The 20,258-nt window shown below is 39.4% G+C and overlaps 1 protein-coding gene across 1 annotated transcript in view; it reads right to left on the bottom strand.

Moving 5' to 3' along the window:
- Positions 1–20,258, bottom strand: part of AGBL1 (ATP/GTP binding protein like 1) — a 265,954-nt gene that overhangs the window by 129,118 nt on the left and 116,578 nt on the right. Inside the window, exons 19-20 of the mRNA XM_032195002.1 lie at positions 8,196–8,325; positions 3,377–3,508 (exon numbers count right to left, since the gene is read on the bottom strand). Of these exons, the coding sequence (XP_032050893.1) occupies positions 3,377–3,508; positions 8,196–8,325 (262 nt within the window). The remainder of the gene's footprint in view (positions 1–3,376; positions 3,509–8,195; positions 8,326–20,258) is intronic.

Genomic DNA, 20,258 nt, shown 5'->3' on the forward strand with positions numbered 1-20,258 from the left:
TCCACAATTTGACAAGGGATTCAGCTATGGGAGGAGTTTTTTTTGAACCTAGCATACAGCAGAGAAAGGGGATGTGTAATCCCAATGAAGGTCACAGAAAATTACATGAAAATAGGGCTTAGCATTTAACTACCTTGCACTGTGAAACCAAAATATTCTTATCTGGGTCCAAACGGTGTATTTTATACACTTCATTTAGAAAATTACAATAAAAAGTAATCATGAAAACCCAGTAAAAGTTATATCTTAGCCCTGAGTAATTTTCTTACTCTAGAAACCATATTTTCTAAAACAGTCTATAAACACTCCTAACACACTGCAGTATCAAAACCTTCCATCAGTGCGGAGGCAACACATACTTATTCATGACACCTGTAAAAACATATACTAGATACGTTAACACTAGGTGTGCTTTATGTAGGTACTGAACCTTTACATACACACGTACATGTGTGTAAATTTTAGTGCTTGCATACTCCCCTGATTATATGCCAAAAGACCATCTGGTCCATCTAGAAAACAGCAAGCAAAATGAGGACATTCATTATTTCTTTGATGACAGCTTTCTTAAACTTCTGAACCAAATGGAATCACGTAGAAGGAGTTTCTGCTCATTGCTAGTGGCATTTACCCTTGAATTTCATTCAGTTTGGGCGGTGAAAGCCAAGCGGCTAATTTCACTTCCCGATAACAATCAGGTTCACTGATTGATTATGAGCAATTGTAGTTCCATTCTGTGGAGCTTTACTTCATAGCACTGTGCTGGAATTCTTGGTTTCATCAACATTGAAAGAGTAAGGTTTAACAGCAGGTCTTTTCCTAAAGCATGATTGACACGAATGATAAATCTTTGGTCTAAACTATTTTGCAATATCCCCTGCAAACAGCTTAACCATGCATATCTCTGTAACAAAAAAGTAAATGTCAATTTTTAGTATATCCTGGTTACAGCTGTCAATGGACCCTACTTATTTTTTTAGATAAAAAAAAAAAAAAAAAAAAGGAGAAAACTAGAACAAAGGGAGAAATAAATTATATTTTAAATCTGAGATCAACATGAGCTTTAAATCTCACATTAAGATCTCCAGCATGATACTAAGAACTGCAGCACTCCCTTTTCTGTGAGCATACTGAAGAGAGGAATCTTTAAAATGCACTGCTTGCTCTAGACTAAGCATTCTGAATTGCCTTCAAAGTATTTGTTGCAAAATAGTATTATTTGCTGCTAGTATTATTTGCTTCAAAGTATAATTTGCTGCTTTCGTGCAGAGCTTCCAGGTTTTCCTGGACTTGGGTTGAACACGAATTAACAAAACACAGCAGTCATATCACCCAAACAATTATAATCCTGAGCACTATCATTAGATCCAGTTAAACTGTGTCTGAAGGTACAGATAGCTTTCATTCTGTATTCATCTGAAACAACACACAGATTTTTGTAAATATATATATTATGAAATACAATAATCAGATCCTTAATCCAGTTTAGCTTTTAAAAACAATTGAAATTATATGCATAATCAATCTTTTACATACAATTAAATAAAAATGCTGGCAGGTAACAGTAATGTCTCTGTACGCAGGACTCATTTAGGAGCATTAGCAAATCTGAATTTAATATTCTGTTCATTTTACCAGCTTTCACGGGATTTCACACTAATGGTTCTTTCTTCTCTACTTATTTTTCTCATTAATTATCTTTCAATTGTGTTTTTGGAAGGGTGAAAACACACCCTTTTAAAGGATTCTTTTATAGTAATGCAGCAGTGTGACTGTTCCCTTTCTCTCACACAGCTGGATTTAACATGCACAACAGCGAGGAGAGCTGCTCCCCTCATGCAGGACCATGTCCAAAAACCACTATTCCCATTTAGAGGAGAATGGAATTAGGTTTCTCTGCTGATGTCCCTGCAGAAATTGTTTTCAAAGGGGCCTGGAATGGCTATCAAAAGGACAAATCCTGAAACTGGGTTTTGTGATGCCAATGCTGCACAAGTCATCTAAGGGCACAAAATAATAGAAAGTAATAAAGACTCTTACTCCTGTGAATTGCCAAGGGCTACAGCTCAGTCTATGGTTTATGTCTATGATGCAAAGGCTGTTCCAAAATCACCATTTTCTTGAGGTATTTGGTTCCTGCTCCTGAGGAGCAAATCCATTGTGGAGGTCAGGCCGATCCCCAGTTATCTACAGGAGGCAGGACAGAAACCTCCCGTATCATGTAAAAAAAAAAAAGAGAGAATTCTAACCACAGAATCCTTTATATAGGCCACTGCAGAGTTTTTTTGGACAGCCTTGGAGGCTTGCTCCTGGTTTCTTCATTGCAGATTCAAGACAGGCTCCAGATGCTGAAAGCAGCATTTGAATTCTGTTTGTGTAACAGTGAACCATCCCCAGCCTTTTCAAGCTGCCTGAATTCAAACACAGCAAAAGATATCATGACTGTAAGCACCCTTCCTGCTTTCTTTGTGAAACAGAGTGTTTGCCACAGGGACCCCTTATGATGAATGTTGGAGTACTTTCTTCAGGGAAAGTGGCCGTATGGTATGTACACTGCTTTAAGACCAACACAGGATGTGGTAACCTTATGGAAGGATAATTAGACTTGTCAACCTATTTCAGGTTGCAGTTAGACAAGCTATACCTCTATAATTAGTTTAAGGCCACAGTTAATGTTTTACGAAATTAACCTTTTCTAAGACTATAAATATAGCTTATCAGATCTTTTTTTCATGGAAATTTGTCATTTAAGAGGAAAATATCATCTAGACAGACGCAAAAAAAAAGATAGCAGAAAATCCAGAGAAGAGTTTGATGAAATAGAAGCAAGACAGATTTCAATATTCGTTCTTTCAAATCCCAGAATTTTTTCCCCATTTATGATGCCCAGCACTTGCCATGAAAATTTCACTGTGTTAGATCTGTTTGACATCCATTGAATTCTCTGGCATTTTCACTGGGACCAGGAGCATTTTGTGAGGAAGCAACTCAACTGAGTAGGACAAAGGCACAGTGACATTTCGTCAGTAACTATTATGGAATACCTTTTTATTTTCTTATTATGGCGGGGTGATAAAAGCACACATATACTTGGAACTCACAGAACACACAAAACTATAGCATTTCAACAGTCTGTGGCCAAAGACACATCATCTTACTAAAATAAAATAAATAGGGACCCACCTATTGACAACATTTGTCCTGATACCTGGTGCATGAGACATTGTGAATGATTTGAAGTTTTCTGAATATCTACTCCTCTGGAGTAAGGGAAGCTCTCACCTACACCCAAATTTTGTGAGTTGGCCTTGTCTTGGAGAGCAATGTACGCGCACGTACATGTCAGTAATTGCATAAAGGAACCAAGCAGACTTACCCTGTAGCCAACATCTTCTGTGATGACTGCTGTGTCAACCGTGCAGCCTGCTTGCCACAAGGTCTCCTTGATACTGCAACCATAGAGAAACACGTTCTTTTTCTGAGAGTGGCCATGGTAGTCACAGAATACCTAAAGAAGTAAAAGGCAAAATCTTGAACACTTTTTTTTTTTCCCCGGTCTCTTCAGACAAGCTCAGACTCTGGGCCGTGCCTATAATCAGTGTCAAACTTTGTTAGTCAGTTGTATCTTGTTTTATCTATTGGATCTGACATGATCTTAGGAATCCAGAGTCAAGACCAGTGCATTTCCATCTGCAGCAGAAATAAACATGACACCTGTGCAAGAATCCATGGCAACTCAGGAACCTAAGAGTTCATGGTAACTTAGGATACAACAAAGCAATTTTTCAGGCTCCTTTGACTTCTCAACTTCTAAACTCTAGCATTATTCTCAAGAGATTCTAAAACTGCACTTTCCTCAGCAATTAATCATCACCTCAGCTTCTTTAAATTCAAAACCAGTGCTACTTAATTTTCAGGAAAATATAATTGCACACTCATGTGAAAACGTATAGTATGCTGTCAGATCTTTGCATGAATTCCTGGAAGCCAAGCACAGAACATGACCTATCTTCATGGCAAATAATCTCATTCCACACTATCTAATATATCTACTTAATCCATCTCTCTTATGTCAGCTGTCATATAAGCTAGGTGTAAGGCACGTTTCTAGTTTTAGTGGAATCTTTGATCACCTTTATAGGCAGATATCAACTCCTATAGAAATGAAAATCACGATTTAATGACCTAAGAGGTAAATATTGACCCAAGTGTTAAAGAGTAATCAATCTCAGTACCCTCTGAGATATGAAGTCAATATACACACTGCTGTTACATATATTCTCCATGTCTTTATCAGGAAAATTCAGAAATCTGTCAATGAAAGGCAAGAATTTCTAAAGAGAAGAAATTGGTTCATTTTAAACCAATATTCACCACTTATTAGAAAGGAGCTTCAAGATCTCATTGAAATTGTTTTCTGGGGCATATGCAATAGACAAAGGAACAGGTGTTGGAAGGTAGGAAAGAATTACGAAAAAATATAAAGGGAGATGGGGGAAAAATATGGGGGAGAAAAATATGTATTCTTACATAAACACGTATACAGGAGGGGAGAAACAGATGGAGCGGTTGAGCTTCTTCCACCAACTGTTAAGGCAAGATTTACCCTAGTACGTTTATTTGCCAGTTATACAGTAACTAAGTTTAGCTGAAGGCAGTCATGGAGTTTAATTATCTAGGAATTGAGTATTTAAATTCCTTCAGCTCCTCTAACAAACTGTACATTGACAAACTGAAGATGCTAAGGCATACACGCATGAAGAACCATCTCCCTGCTCCTAATTAGTTGGACAATTCAGCTTATCTTGACAAAAACCTCACTCTGGCAGTTTGTTTGCTTATACCCTGCTCCTTTTGTTTTCCAACTTGTCAATGTTCCTTCGCACACCACCACTCAGCTCTGGTTCTCTTTGTAGGACTCTGGACCTGCACATCCCCATCCATGCAGCACAGAGCATTCCACATGTAAAGCATGAGATCAGTGACCTTCACAGCAACAAGTGCTCCTGCATTGCTTATACCCTTGCCACCTGGCAAAGGCAGAAAAGGGAGGACAAAGAGAGCAGTTTGAGAGCTGCTAACGAGAGCAAGCCTACAATCAGCATCCTTCCCAAAGGGGAAAAAAAAAAAAAAAAAAAGACAACATTGCACAGACCCCAGACATTCAGCCCTGTCAGGCAGTGTGCATATTTTACAGGGTTTATACAACCCATGCACTAGAAATAGCTGGCTGAAGCACATGGAATTACCCTGTAATGGTCCCTTCCAAACAGCTGCATTTATTGGATCTCTTAATGACAGACATTTTTCCAGCTAGTGTTCCATCTCTGCTTTCAGTGACATATAGTCATAGTTTAGGTTAACCACAGGTACCACCTAGAATTTATTCCTATGAATATCAAAAAGAAGATTTTATAGCTTTCATTCTGGTTCAAGGCAGAGATCCCAGCTCAACTGGGTATCAATTACCTGCCAATTTACGGAATTACTAATACGCAAAAGACGCAGATATTTTATTACCTAAAAGATTACTTTACTTATCAGAAACCACACAGGGATGATCAGCTATTCAGATAGCTGGGCTGCCTAGTAAGTGTGAGGTCTATAATTCTGCATCTCCAGAAACCTGCCGATGAGTCCTTAATGACAGGTCTGGAATGAACCTTCTGTGTTAGTAAAGGATTATCAAAGCCAGGTTCTGTAACACTGCTGCTGTTTCAGGCCATGGGATCTTCCACTGATTGTCACTAAATTCCATGGCAGAGAAGTCAGTGCTACTGGAAATATTTTCATTCCATTTGCAAGTCTTATAATCCTACGCTTTAATTAACTTTGCTGAATACTGCAGTTATTCTCAATGTTTATAACAAATTGTTCTTTATAATACACTCTTCTGCTTCATTTTCACACCACAGCATAGTGTACGCCTCACTATTCAGTGAAGAAAAAGCTCTATTTTGTAATTTCAACACACAATACAGAAATTTTCCTGTCTGGGCAAACACTAAGCAAACCTGGGACCTCCCCATCTGCTTTTTCTCCAGTCTGTCCTTCTGCATAGCTGGGACACTAACACACAGTCAAACTCCAAGTCTTGTGCTCAGTGGGATATGACTCAAGACACACATGCAAATTTTTATCTATTTAAAGTTATTTGCCAGCACTGATCATCATAGAGGTAAGGACTGCTTTCAAACTCAAAAACAACCCTCCTCATGACTCACAGAACCAAGCAGCTTTTAAAACAAAGGAAAAGCAAAATAGAAAACGGTAAGCAAGAAACTCTGTTGGAAAATAGATCATTTAAAAATCTCTTTGATTTTCCTGCAAAATTTCCATTTTTCCTTAGTGGTGTTGTGAGAGGACTCAGTTTCAGAGTTTTGAGGTAGACACGTCTAGTTTTTTTGTTCCCCACCCCCAAAAAAAACTATATCCTTACAAGCATCCTTACAAGCAGATCTGTTTCCAAGCTTGACAGAATACTTTTGAATGGCAGCAAACTCTGCTTTGTGTCTCCTGGTCCCTAGGAGGTTCTTTCTGTCCCCTCCAAGGGCATCCTGGTCTCTCTGTATGAGCTGCACGTTCCCTGTTGCATACTGCAGCTACATTGTCAACCACAACTTGTAAACCCTAGCATTTTCTCACCACAAATGCTTAAGGAGAAAGCAACACCTCTCTCCCCCTCAGACCTGGTTGCTCCAAGACACAACTCTCTAACACTCCCACTTTGCTGCTCTGAGTTGGAAAGAGATCCCACGCAGTGGAGAGCTGCAATGCCACAGTGCCTCCAGCCCCTTGGTTTACTGGGATTCCAGAGGCAGGCTGTTTGCTATGGAAGGGTTTACCAATTAAAAGGGTTTTGAAAGGCTGTTAACTTTGAAATTCTTTCCTCCTTCAAGCTTTTCTTTGCTTTGAAGAAACTGCTTGCGCATCTCCAGGATAAATTAAACTAAGTAGCTTCACAAAAATCTTTTGGCTATCTGGGAACTTGGCTCCATGGGATCTTGGCAGCAGGGCCAGGGAAGAAGAAACTCGGCTCTCTTCTGGAGCAGGGAAAATGCATTTTTGAGCATGTGTAGCCTAAAACTGATGTACTCTTCAAAGGAAGAGAAAAATCAGTTTACCAAGTCTGACATGCAGCTTGTGAGTGAGAGAGATGATAGGATCAATAGTTTCCCTTCACTCAGCAATGATGAAAACTTGTACTGTGTGCACGTTCAACTTTACACATCTGGCTATGACAGTGAGGGTTTCGAATTAAAAAAGACCCAATAGAAAATAGCGTAGTAAACCAGAACTGATCATATATGTCTCTAAACCAAAGAAAAAGGTTGGTGAAAAGCTCACAACTGTGAGCTGTGCTTCCGTGAGATTTCTTAGAGTGCAGAGCTGAGCTGCCAGGCTATTGCCTTGGCCAAAAAATAAAAATACAAATAAAAATCACATTTCCACAAAAACTCACTTAAAGAAGCTCACAGGCATTTTCACCTTGTCAAGACTAGAGAGAATTATGTATCTTTGGACATTTTTTGCATGACTGTAGCTATAAGCAGCCAACCTGCTAGTCTGTGCCTCCATTTCTGTTCATTAACGTTTGAACTTCCCTGTGCTTTTTATCCTGAGGTCTCAGAACTATTCGTTCTGCTGGACAACAAGACTGAGCAGATGGGACAGATCCCAGACCAGCCCCAGCTGCAGCTTTGAGACTAGAATCACCTCTCATGAATTTCTCGTAGTCTAAAATCCAGTCATCTCCTTCTCCTCACCAAAGCAATGTGGAAGTTCAGCCATTTTGAGGGCTGCTTCCCGTGTTTTGGGGATTGCATAGGTTGTTCCAGCATGGGCTTTTGCAAAATCCATTCAGAATAAGTCTTTGCAGAATTTCTTGTCTTCTTGTCAGGAAGATAACAATAACCTATTAACAATATTTAGCTCAGTCGGAATACTCTAAGGATATTAAAGAGATTTAAAGAATTCATATTCATATTACAGGTGTGCAAGGGCTCTGAAATTTGGAGTTGTTGGTTAGAAGATTCAGTAGAAAATCCAAGACATTCAAAACAGATCTATAAGATGAAAGCATAACAGCACAGGATACTTTCAAAATCTCTCTAGCTCTAAAACAAAGCTGTTCGCACAACTGCAATAATCAATCTACACACAGTAACTTATAAAAGACATTGGAAAATACTCACCAGAGGAGCCCGGCCAATGCTGCGCAGATAGTACAGAAGACCTTTGGTGTGGTAAATAGTTGGATGAAGCTGGGAACTGGGCTTCAACCACTGTCTGTTCAGATCATCCCCACTCAAGGAACAGCGATGGCTGAAATCAAAAAACAACACATCATAAACCATCAAAACAGTTGGTTCCAGAGAGTTTCCAGTTCTGCCAAGACATGGCACAAGGACAGGGAATGTAAATTAAAACACAAATATAAAGATTTTGAACATTGGGTTGGAATGACTCAACAGCCCATACTTTCAAAGGTGCTTACAGTAAGCACATTTTATCACTTCCTTTCCTTCTAAGGTTCACACAGTTGCAGTCCTGAAAATAAACACAGTTTTTCCTTTACCTAAGTACATACATAACCAAGACTACTTACAAACAAAATATCTTTGGAAATGTTTTAAATTCCGTGCTATCTAACAAAATTCAGCCATCTTACATAGAGCAAAGGCTTCTCAAAACCTCTATAGCAAATAAGTACATCCAACTCCTACTCATTCTAATTGAAGACAGGTGCTTGAATCTCTTCGACCAGTCTGAAATATGTATGCACTTAAATGAGATGAGCTGGATATCTCATTTAAGCTTCTCTGCTCACGAGAAATGTAGCTATCTGAAGCACATCACGAAGATCTTGATGCATGCTACATCATTATGTAGAACAATTACCTAGATTCACTGCAAAGGCTGAATAAAAAGCTAAATAAGGATCCTAGATTTGCACTGAGAAAGTGTTTTCTTTAGTTGGCTTGAAAATATTCTGTTCCTGAGTCAGTGATCAGTGGAAAATTCTGCAGGATATTTGACTGTATGGAGCAGTACATCATTGTACAATTTTGCAAAATCTGTCTAATCTCCCTCATTAGTGACTGTGTGTAGTACAGAGCCTAATTATCCTCAGTATTGGGCAAATTTCTAGCTACACAGTTGCATCCAGCTTTGCTGTTCTAGCCTCCTAGTAACAAAGTACAAATGTATTCCTAGGGATGCAATTTGGTGGTGTTTAGGCAGAATCTTGAAGTGCAACTGGGGTGTGTTGCAAGTAGTAGCTTTGGTATTATCAATGCCTTGCAAATAATGCTTACAGAGAAAGGGTCCTAAGGTAGGAATTAAAAAAATAAAAAATAAAAAATAAATAAAAGTACAAACAAGAGAGAACTGGATAAGAAAGCATGACAAAGAAAAAAATAAGAGTCACTAAAAATGTTTCATATGTTTTTAATGTAGAAAAACAAGGTCTCTGATGCCATCTTGGGGCTTCTGGCAACATCACAAGATCCATTCCAACTTTAGTTTCAGTGTTACCTGACTTCCCCTCTTTCTTCATAATCCATAGTTCCCACATTACTCACTCTGCCATTTGGAAAACATTAGCAAAAGCTAACACATGGGAAGTCATTGAATACTGATACGATGCTTCTGCCAAAAATTCGAAGTGAAAACACAACCACTTCACTTCTGTTGCATAATGGTCCTTCAGGCAAAGGTACCTGGAGGCTCACCTCTCCCGACCTTCAGGACCACAGCTGCTCAGATGAGCTTATCAACTGTATTTCTGTCAAGAACCTGTGTTCATAGATGTTTTCCTTTCAGCCGATACAACTCCAAAAAGAATCACTGAATTACATTCAGAAACAATCGTCTTTTCATTGGTGACCGGTGAAAAAAAAGACCCAGCACCAACCACTTCCTTGACGTAAGCATGCGATGTTTGCCTGCCCAACAGTTGTATCAGGGAGCACAACTAATTGAAAACAATAGCTGAATGATGGCTAGACTTTAATTCTCACTCTTCATTTTAACAACTAAAAAAAAAAGTCTTATTGTTATTATAGAACTGCACAAATAATTCTTCAGCACTATTATTGCTTAAATAAAACAACTTCTCCCTTGCCTTTTTGTTGGAATTGACACTGGTTTATGTCTTCTCAAACCACCCGCATGTCTCCCTTGGCTAAAATGCCTTGGTACTTGCTGGGAGACTCCAACGTATCAAGCCAAACATGCAGGGGAGTACGAACATGACAAATGAACTACTCCCAAAAGGATGCAGTAATATAGAGATTAATGTCAAGCTAACACCAAGCTCAATTTTTATTTCACTGTTTCGTAGACTAAACTAAAAGCCTCTTTGTTAAAATTAAATAAATAAGTAAATCCTTTAGAGTATACAAGAAATCCCAAGAGCTCTTCAAAAAGGATGCAAGAAAAACTCCTAAAAAACTCCGTTAACGTATGTTAAAGCCAAGTAGATGGTGTTACAAGGCACCAGTGTTTCCCACTGCAGCATCTGGTTCTGCTGTGGCCCATGGACTGGAAGGTGTTAGTTGTACATGAGCACAGTTTCCACAGAGCATGCTGACATGTCTCAGTCTTCGGGCAAACTTCACTCTGCCTGTGATGCAATTTACCAACTCCATTGCTCTAATAAACATTGAGACTTTTCTTAGAGGTGACCCTATGACAAGCCAATCCCCCACCCATGCCATTCACCAACACTGCTGATCACATAGGATGGGTTCAGTAAGCATAATCCAACACTACAGCAATCATCAGAAAGCTTTTATTTACAGCAGGGAAGGAAGGTAAAATCTCAGCACATAGGCAAGACCTGGGAGACAAAGTTCAGTTTTGTCCCTTCAATGATTAACATCTTTGCTCATTTAAATGACCTTTAAATATTAGCACTCTGCCTGGCAGCTTGTATCCGTAGCTCCTAAGGAGATGCACAACTTTAATTAAATTATGAGACTGATTTTTCCATCTCACTCCCCACCCCGACCATTCTGTTAAAGCCTGTTTACTTTTGCACATCCCCACCAGCCCTGTATCCTTGTTCCTTTCTTTCTTCTCTCCCATTCCTAATAGCGATGACATTCGCAGATAATGGGTTTGTCCGTTATGCTCTGCAACCAAGGGTGAAGGTAAAATATTAAGCTGATCTCAAGTGCTGATAGCAAATAAAGGGGCTGGGAAGCTGAGAGTGGCTTTGTATGTTTGGCAGGATTTAATGAAATTCACTGCTCAAATCAAAGACATTTCTTACAACATGGTTCCAAGCTATTACATTTGCTTTAAATGCTTTATGTGTCTTTTCTCCTTCACAGCATTAGTGAGACTACCTGCCACCCTAGATGGGACTCTTAGCAGCTCAACAGGAATGATGAAAACATTTGCCACAAAGAATTCCAATAAGTAAAGAAAACCCCACCTCTGTGCCTCTATACAGATTGCCTGTAATTGTTAGTTATCTTGCATCTTGAGCCCAGATGTGCTACACATATATGTGTGAAACAATTAAATTACATTTTTCTTGTTCACAAGCCTGATGCTTTAGATTGTACTTTTGTTATAGCTTTGCCTCCTCTTCTACCTTTAAACAGCCAGGGAATTCTTTGATGTGGGTCAGCCTACTGGAGAGCTGTTAGCTGCCTCTGGCATAGTGCTTGGCTCCAAATGGGGCACAGCTAAAGGAAACTATGAGACAGCTTCCCCTTTTGTTCTGCATGACAACTGAAGTCATTCCATCAAACATTTCACCCACAATCTTTCAGTGACATGATCCATGAGGGACAGTGGAGAAAGAATCAGTTCCATGATACAAGGTGGCCTGTGCAAATATCACACGTCTCTCCCACCAGGCTAAACTAAATACTTCTGACCTTCTTCAAGGAGACCCTAGGGCTGTAACATTTCTGTAGGTGTCTCTAGAATGACTCAGAAGAAGCCATGGAGCTGGTGGAAGAAGGGATCCTCTGAGCTTTACTAAGCTGTTCTAAAAATAGAGATGGTTAGAAAACACTGCCACCACAACGCTACACAGCAAGGCATTCACCGCTCACCCTTGCCTGAGGAAAGAAACACTCGGGCAGTCCGTCTTTCAGACGTGCTGCAATAGTGCCACAGAGTCCAGTTAGATGAACTGAAAAAGTATTCAAGCCAGCCAGTCCCTGGAGAAACGTGATGGAACATGTGTAACCCTAATGACTGGTGGTGAGCAGAGCAAATTCAACCTTAGGTGAATTTGTTGATGACTGCTAGTTTCAAATATCATTATATGCCATCAATAATAGTCCTCTCTATATACAACCCTCATCTCTAAAGATGTATAAATGCAGGCAGTCACCTAGAACTGCATATGGGACAACTAGAACTAGTCTACAAGAAACAGATCCTTAACACCTGAAGTTGATATAACACAATCAGAAAAGACCAGGGTGTGATTCCCATTCATAACCCACAGGGAGGTAACTGCACTTCTAAGAGAAGCATTAGACTCTTGCTCTGAAGGCAGGGCCACCTCGCGGGGAGTTAATGAGAAAGAGGTTAAGTAGCTAAAGTACAGACTTGTTCAGTTTAAAACAGAATTGTATTTTAAATGCTTGCACTTGTAAGACCTTGCTTTTAATCTTGTACCTCAAAGTCTGACATCAAGTTTTACTACAGATGTGTCTTCTTTATTGTCTTACTCTTAAGCCTGCTCGGCTTAAGTGCAAAGCAGAAGATCCTGAGCACCTCAGCTTGCAGCTGCACTAAATTCTGCACGAACCATGTGTTTGAATGGGGAGATGCTACGTAGTCCTAAACCAAGGCTGATAAAGTCAACAGCGCCTTTTTGTTGAATGCAATAAACCTGGTCCAGTGCCCTGCAGAGACAGAAAAACAAGAGAGGTGGGGGGAGAGAGAGACGAGAGAGAGAGAAAGGGGGTGTTGGGGTGGGCACAAAAACAAAAGAGAACTGGAGATAAAGAGTAAAAGGACTGGCGGATAAACATAGCACACAATATTAGGCAGGGAAGAAAGCAAGAAATGGAGACAGAGAGAGAGGAAAGTCACTTTTTAAAGAAAAGATGCTGCTGTGCTCGGAAGATAAAATGATTCAAAATCTCCTGTCCATTACAGATAAATGGAAAGACAGGGCCCGTCATATCAAATGAATGATGTCAGGACTGATAATAACAGCACCTGGGGCACAGCGAACTATGAAATCTAAAGGGATGCATTGTGTTTGATATGTAGAGAGTAACATCACCATTCACTGTGCATCTTAAAAGCATACAGCAGTACTAGCACAGGATAAGAATATCTATAAAGGTAAGTAGGCACAAGTAAACATCAGGATGCTGTTGAGCAGCATGTGGCAGCCTCAGACAGACACAGCATGCTGGACTTTATAAATAGCTACTGCCTAGGATGGAAGCAGGAATGTTTGCAGGAAAGTGTTTTGGTCTTGCCATTCAGAAAGCTCAGAGCAACCTGAGGGGGTCAGGGGATGGGTAGGAGGGTGGAATTCTGCATTTTGCTTGATTTTTTTAATCTTTTCAAAGAGCAAAACTCGATGATGTTAGGAAGCAGCAGTACCAGCAAAGCCCTCCCTCGTTATTTAAAGAAAGCTGTCAGAAATACAGCATTTTTTTCTACATTTAAGTCCATGTGCTAAAACTAAAATGACTATATTCATCATATGTCCATTCCACAGAGATGCTCATCCAACACTACCCAGTCATTGCACGATAGTATTGCCCTGTGATGCCAGGGATCATTCTAGAAACAAAACGTCCCCACAGCAATGAAAATATTGGAGGCTTTACATTGAGAGCAACCCAATGAAACAATAGCTTATGTAATGTAAAACCAGCTGGATTTTAAAATGTTTGGATATTTTTCAGAAGCTTCAGTATGACAACTAACTGGTCTTCCATCTTCTGAAATTTATGTTTCTCAATGGCATAAGAGAAACTTTGAATTGCTGAGGGCCTCTTTGTAGAGCTCTTCATTTAAACTATTTCATTTTATAGCAGATAAGTATGCAAAATTGCACTACCACACTCTACAGCTGGAATACAAGATGGGGGATTAGAGGGCAGGGTCTTTTTCATACTGTATGCTGGACTGCACCATTAGTTTCACGGTGAAAATTTTTTCCCTTCATTAAAGTGGGCTGCTTTAAGTTCCCTCTGGGACATTTTGCTTTTACATCTTGGAAAGCTACAGTGTTTCCCTGAAGGGAAGTAATCCCTTGCCCAGTTACTCCAAGAAGTGAAGAAGGTGACGTTCTCTCTGTTTGAAGTTATTGTATTTTCATTTGTTCACAGTGAAATACAGGTAAATAGCTGCAAGGCATATACAGAGACACCGATGAATGAAACACTTCCCATCCACATTACTGCAGCTGACAGTTCACTACTGATCATATATGCTTTCTCCTTCTGACTGCAAGCACTATGAATGCTAAAATGCCTGTGTAGAATCAGGACCAAGAGCGGTTTGCCTTCCCAAGAGAACTGAAACAGCCAGGAGTTCAGGATCCACAATGCCCATTCCACATTTTTTCTTCTTCAAGTGTCTACCTCACTCCTAAATTATATTTATGCTCCAGTCCTCCAAATGTCAAGAACCCTCAAGCCTCATTTGCACCACATCTTCCTATCACACTGCTTTCATCGTAAGTAAAGGCCAGAGTCAGTATTAGCACACCAAGGCAGGCATGTACTAGATTATGAAAATCAAGGCCAGAAAGTCAACCTCTCCTAAGCGAGTCCCATAAAATACCAAGCGATGGCAATTTCTCAATTGCACTGTGACCTCTTACTGTCATACTAGTTTATCTCCAGGCCTTTAAGAGGAAAATTTTTATTGCCTTTTTTTTTTTTTTATTATTTTTTTTTTTATTGCACCTTACGCACACAATGCCAAACTCATCTCCTAGATGACACTTGTACTACCGGGCTGCCAACCAACTTAACGGTGCCACTGAAGGGAGCCTTCCTGCTTTGGACTGTGGCTGCTGTAGGACTTTTTCCTTTCAGCACAGACTAATGAATCCACGATGCATAATGCTCCCTCTTGGGCAAATGCTATTCTAAAGCATCACTGCCAGTTTCTTCTTGCCTACCTACAGCAGAACACTGATGCTAATTAGCGTAATGAACCTTCACTATTTCACTTTCTACATCTGACTGATTTTGTCACAATGGACAATCCTTGCTTCCCAAGATAAATTATGTAGTCTGTGTTCTTCCCTTTTGGTGCATGTAATTGTGCCTCTATCCTTGTTCAGCTCTGGTAGAAGAGTTCCTTTTCTCTCTGTGGACACATTTCATTGTCATATTTTGTCACAAACCAGTCAGACACACAGAATGAGATCTGCATCACCCCCAACTAATACTATCATCACCCCCAACTAATACTATCCGTGTCATAATCAAAGAAGACAACAAGTTCACAAGAACTATTGAAAAGGTGAGTAAACAGCATTATCACAGATCAGCTGAACTACTTCCCCAGTTCTACATGAATGGATGCTCATCAGATTTCTATTCCTTTTAATTGTAACAACAGTAACTATCAAATATGAGAACTTATTCACCCGCAGTTAGTCATGCTTTGCACTGTCATTTACAAGAAAAAAAAATGCAAGTAATAATGCTTTGTACTACTTTATGGAGGAGTAAATAAAGATTCAGGGAGCAGGTAAAAACTGGGTTCTCAATTTCTTAATGTCTTCCATATGATGGGGTCATCTCAAGAGCCTGTTCTAAGGACCATCAAATATTTTGCTTGTCACTGATGAGACAGCCCTAAAATAGAATTATTAGGCACTGGTTTTGGTTGGAAAAGTTAATTTTCAGCTCAAGAATTTTCTTGTAACAAGTATCTATTTTCTGCAGGAAATGTTGGCTTTTCTTATGCAAATACCCAATTCCCCTCAAAATTTCGACTTTCCAGTCAGAACTCCAAATTTTACTATTCAAAATTTCAAACTGTTTAAGAGGTGCTTACAGCACATGGCAGAAAGTGCCTTTGAGGGTTTCTTAGGTACCCATTCTTCTTTGTGTATAGGGTCTCTTTGGCTGGGCTACATGTCCCATAGCACAACAGCAAGACTCCACAACAGCTGTTCAGTAAGATGCAGAATTATGATGTAGCATGGAAGCTGTAGTTTGGCAGGGGGAACTCAGACAACAGGGCAGTGAAACAATTCCAAAAGGGCACAACAGTGACACTTCCCAATGGAAATATATCTTTTAGGTGGGAAGATTTGGCTCCAGTTTTGAATATCCATTATTCCTTTAAAAACTTAAGTATTCTTAGAGGGAAAACAAAAACAAACAAACAAACAAACAAAAGAACACACCACCACTGCCAACAAAAAATACCTTTTCCCAAACAGCCTCACTTATATCTTCCTACACGTTATGTCAGCAAATCCTAATTTTGCAGGCAGAAATATTGACAATGAAGATACTCATACAAAGTAGCAAATGGGTGAAAAAACCGTAGTAAAACCAGAGGTTTCATGAAAGCATACTGAATTAACTAAAACTTTACTTTTTAAGTAACATCCTTTAACCTGTTTCTAGTTCTTGTATTCTAATTTTCTTAATTTAAATGTGTTGTATGTTCAGATAGTTCAGGAAGGATTCTTAACTGACTTAAGCTAATTGCTCACATATGGGTTGCATTGAATTAACTGAGTTGATTTAAAAATCTGGTAGTTAAATCAGTGCAATCTCCACATACAAATGAGCACTAAGAATTGCAATTTCCAGATGATGGTTCTAAACCTCAAACACAAATAAAAAACACAGAAGGGCAAAGTGTGGCATCATAGATTAACAATGAGAATCACAAGCAGAGGAGTGTTTAGAGGCCCAGAAAAACAAAACAGAACAAAAACAACAACCAACCAAAAAAAAAAAAAAAAAAAAAAAAACACCTCCTCCCTCCAAGCTTCCTCTGCTTCTGTGGAACTGAAGAGATAACTAGAAATGGGAGGAAAAAATCTCAAAGCAGTTGCTATGAATCAGAAATATTTTGCTAATAAATTACATAATAATTGGACTAATTCAAAATCGTTGCTAGTAAATGGTGAAAAACCTTTGTACTTGCTTTTTTTTTTTTAAAAAAAAAAAAAAAAAAAAAAAGAGTAATGAGATGAACGCTGTACAAGAAACGTACTTCAAGAGACGCTTCCTTCCTGGACCATCACTAGATCATCCTGGCCTAACCATATCCAACATCATCTAAAAGGCTTTCTCTAGATTCCAATGTCCAGCTTTCAGGGACTAGGAATTGATTAGGGTATTGTCAGCCTACCCCAGAAGACAGCTCTGCTTGGAAACCTGGAATCCCTTTCCAGTCTGGGGCCTGCAAAGCTTTGTATGGGAAACAGACTTGTTTCAGCAAACTGATACCTCACAGCAAAGCAATGCACTGACATGCCAGCTGGCGCTGAACACAAGGGAAAAAAAAAAAAAAAAAAAAAAAAAAAAAGAAGAGGCCAAGAATAAGGAAGAGACAGAGGTGAAGAAGGCTGAAGTCACCCTTCCCAAGCTGAGATGCATTACACCCCCATTCTCCATCACCTCAGCAGTCTTTTTCAATAAAAATAAGCAGCAGGGATAAGCCTCTACGAGTCACACCTGCATGACAAATAAGGTTGTGGAATTCCAAAATAAGACTTTTTAAGCACATTTTTTTAAGCCTTGTAGGAGGCTGGAAGACTGTTTTGCCAAATATGTTCTGTTTTTTTTTTTCCAGAAGAGAGGTTAATAATAAATTCATTTTCTTCTTTAAACAAAATGTCTGCTCTAGATTAGGCAAAGGTTGTCCCACTGTAATACCCACTATGCTTATACATTCGTCCTTCAATATTAATTCCCATTGCTCAAGAAAGATGCTGTTTTCCTTCTCCAAACACAGACTGGGACAGGGCAGGTTTATTTTGTCACTAAGTTGCTCAGCCTAGCTCAAAATTGCAGAGGGACTTCACTGTACACAAGACTGTGATGTGATTTACAGGGGAATTGGCCACAGGCTGACATACACGAAGACACGCTATACTTCCTCGGTTAGTAAATTACAGTTCTGACAAAGCACCATTAACGGAAATATGCTGAGTGGTAGCTTGCAGAACAGTACACAACCAAGTACACAGCTTGCCAACTCCTCTCCTCTGCAAGGCAGGCACAGGCTAGTTAAAGAAAGTAACAACAGATTCTGCTAGCTGCTCATGCTAGAGGGGGAAAACAAGGTAGGAAAAAAGAGAAACCCCCTTCTTTTTGCAGTCATGTTGTAAAACCAGTATGATTATATTGGTACCGATATGTATAACTTCATTGGATATTCCCACTATAACAGGCTACTGTGTTATGGGACTTGACCTCTCCTAGCCTCACAGGGTACCTGCATGTCAAATGTAATCTCTTTGCAATCAACATTTCTTCACAGGTTACTCAGCAATAATACATATGAATCCAGGCTTTTCTCCTTTCTGACACAGGATTTCAAGCTCTGCCTGCGAATTCCACTGAATAGTCAGGAGTTCCTAATAAAACAGCTTGCTTTCTTTGCAATAAACGTTCCCTTCTGTGCAGATGAGCAATATTTACGGATCAGACCTGTCTGCAACACAGCTTCCAAGTCAAAACAGGAGAAAAAAAAAAAAAAAAGACTTATTTTCCAGTCATACATTCCACCTGCTTTTGAATGGGTGTTTTCCATTTAATTAGGTACATATTCCTTTCCTCCTTCCTTGCCAGCATATGCTATCTTCCTCATAGATGTTATACCCTACGTAATACTTCTCTCCGGTGTTGCAAACTCTTGGATAACATATTGTATGGTTCCCCTGTGTATTCAGGGGAGACCATTAAGGCTTCAGAAGGCTTTAGCAATGAGTTAGAGATACCATCACTGCCAATAACTGGAGATTGCCTCATGCAATAGCTAGTAAGTGATGCATAACAAATAATTTTATAAGGTCATTGCAGTTCCTAAAAAAAATAATTCCAAACATCATTCACTCTCCTGTGGACCTTTCTTCTGCTGACAATTTTGTGTATGGTCTCCTCAACTCTACCTGTTACATAGGACTCTCAATAAAGGGAAGAAAAAAGATTGAATTCCTTCAGTGTCCAGGCCAGAGAAACTCTGTGTCTTAGGACTGCCACACAAGTGATGAATTTGAATTGTCCCTGCTTGCAACCTGACAAATAAGAGCACATCCAGCCTGCAGACAACAAAGGTTTACCAATGCAACATCTGGTCCCCAGGATGAGCATGACAAGCAATAATTATTCAATTATGATAAATAGAGGAGAAAGAAGGAGGGAGAGGGCATTCTAAAATTCTTAGTAAAGCAAATGCTATGTCTTCTGCTATGCTAGCAGGAAGATAATCCTTCACTGTATCCTCAAAGATGAGGCAACAGCCACTCTAGAATTATTAGGAGGCCATTTGAGGGACTGATTTGTCAATGAGTAGGGCAAGTAGCCACAGATATGCCAAGTAGTCTAGGTCGTCTGTAGACGCACTCAGTTTTTTATTCATTTATTTTCCCCCATGCACATGCGCTATGAGACTTCAAACCTCAGCTGAATGCTAATTCTGATACAAAAAAAAATAAAACAACCCTAAAACAAATTGCACTTATATAACTGCTCATCCAAGCACAGTGTCTCTGGGCACTTCACAATAGGAAAGTTAAACGAAGCATTCAATATACACTTATTAAAATAAAGTATCCACTAGAGAAGCCTGATTGGCTTGTAGAGGTCTGCAAAATATTCAGAAAAAAATGTTAAAATATACACATTTAAGGCAGTAAAACCTGAAAAAAATAAAAATTGAACCTAATTCTCCAGGACAACTCACACACACTAGCAAGACTGGGCCAAGTTAAAGAGTCCTTGCAAGTGCTAAGTAAAGCTGGCACTGAAAATTCAGGGTGCATAGAGAAATTTAAGATTCCTAAAAGGGACTATCAGAATCTCAGGGGAGCCAGAAGACTTGCAACAGAAACCAGGCCAACCACATTATTGGTAACAGTCTGGCTAGAAGTTTCTAGTAAAAAACAAAAGTCAAAGAAAAACTAGGGCACTAGATAGGAACAAACGTAAGTGGTTCATATACAGTTGTGTGAGCAGAAATCTAAGCTGTTTTTGCATAGCAATTGGCAAATTTTAATTGGGGGCTAGTACGATCAAAAAACTCCCTCTTGAAACAGATTTGTAAAGTGAAGT

This window comes from Aythya fuligula, chromosome 11 (genome assembly GCF_009819795.1).
Source record: "Aythya fuligula isolate bAytFul2 chromosome 11, bAytFul2.pri, whole genome shotgun sequence".
Taxonomy (NCBI): Eukaryota; Metazoa; Chordata; class Aves; order Anseriformes; family Anatidae; genus Aythya; species Aythya fuligula.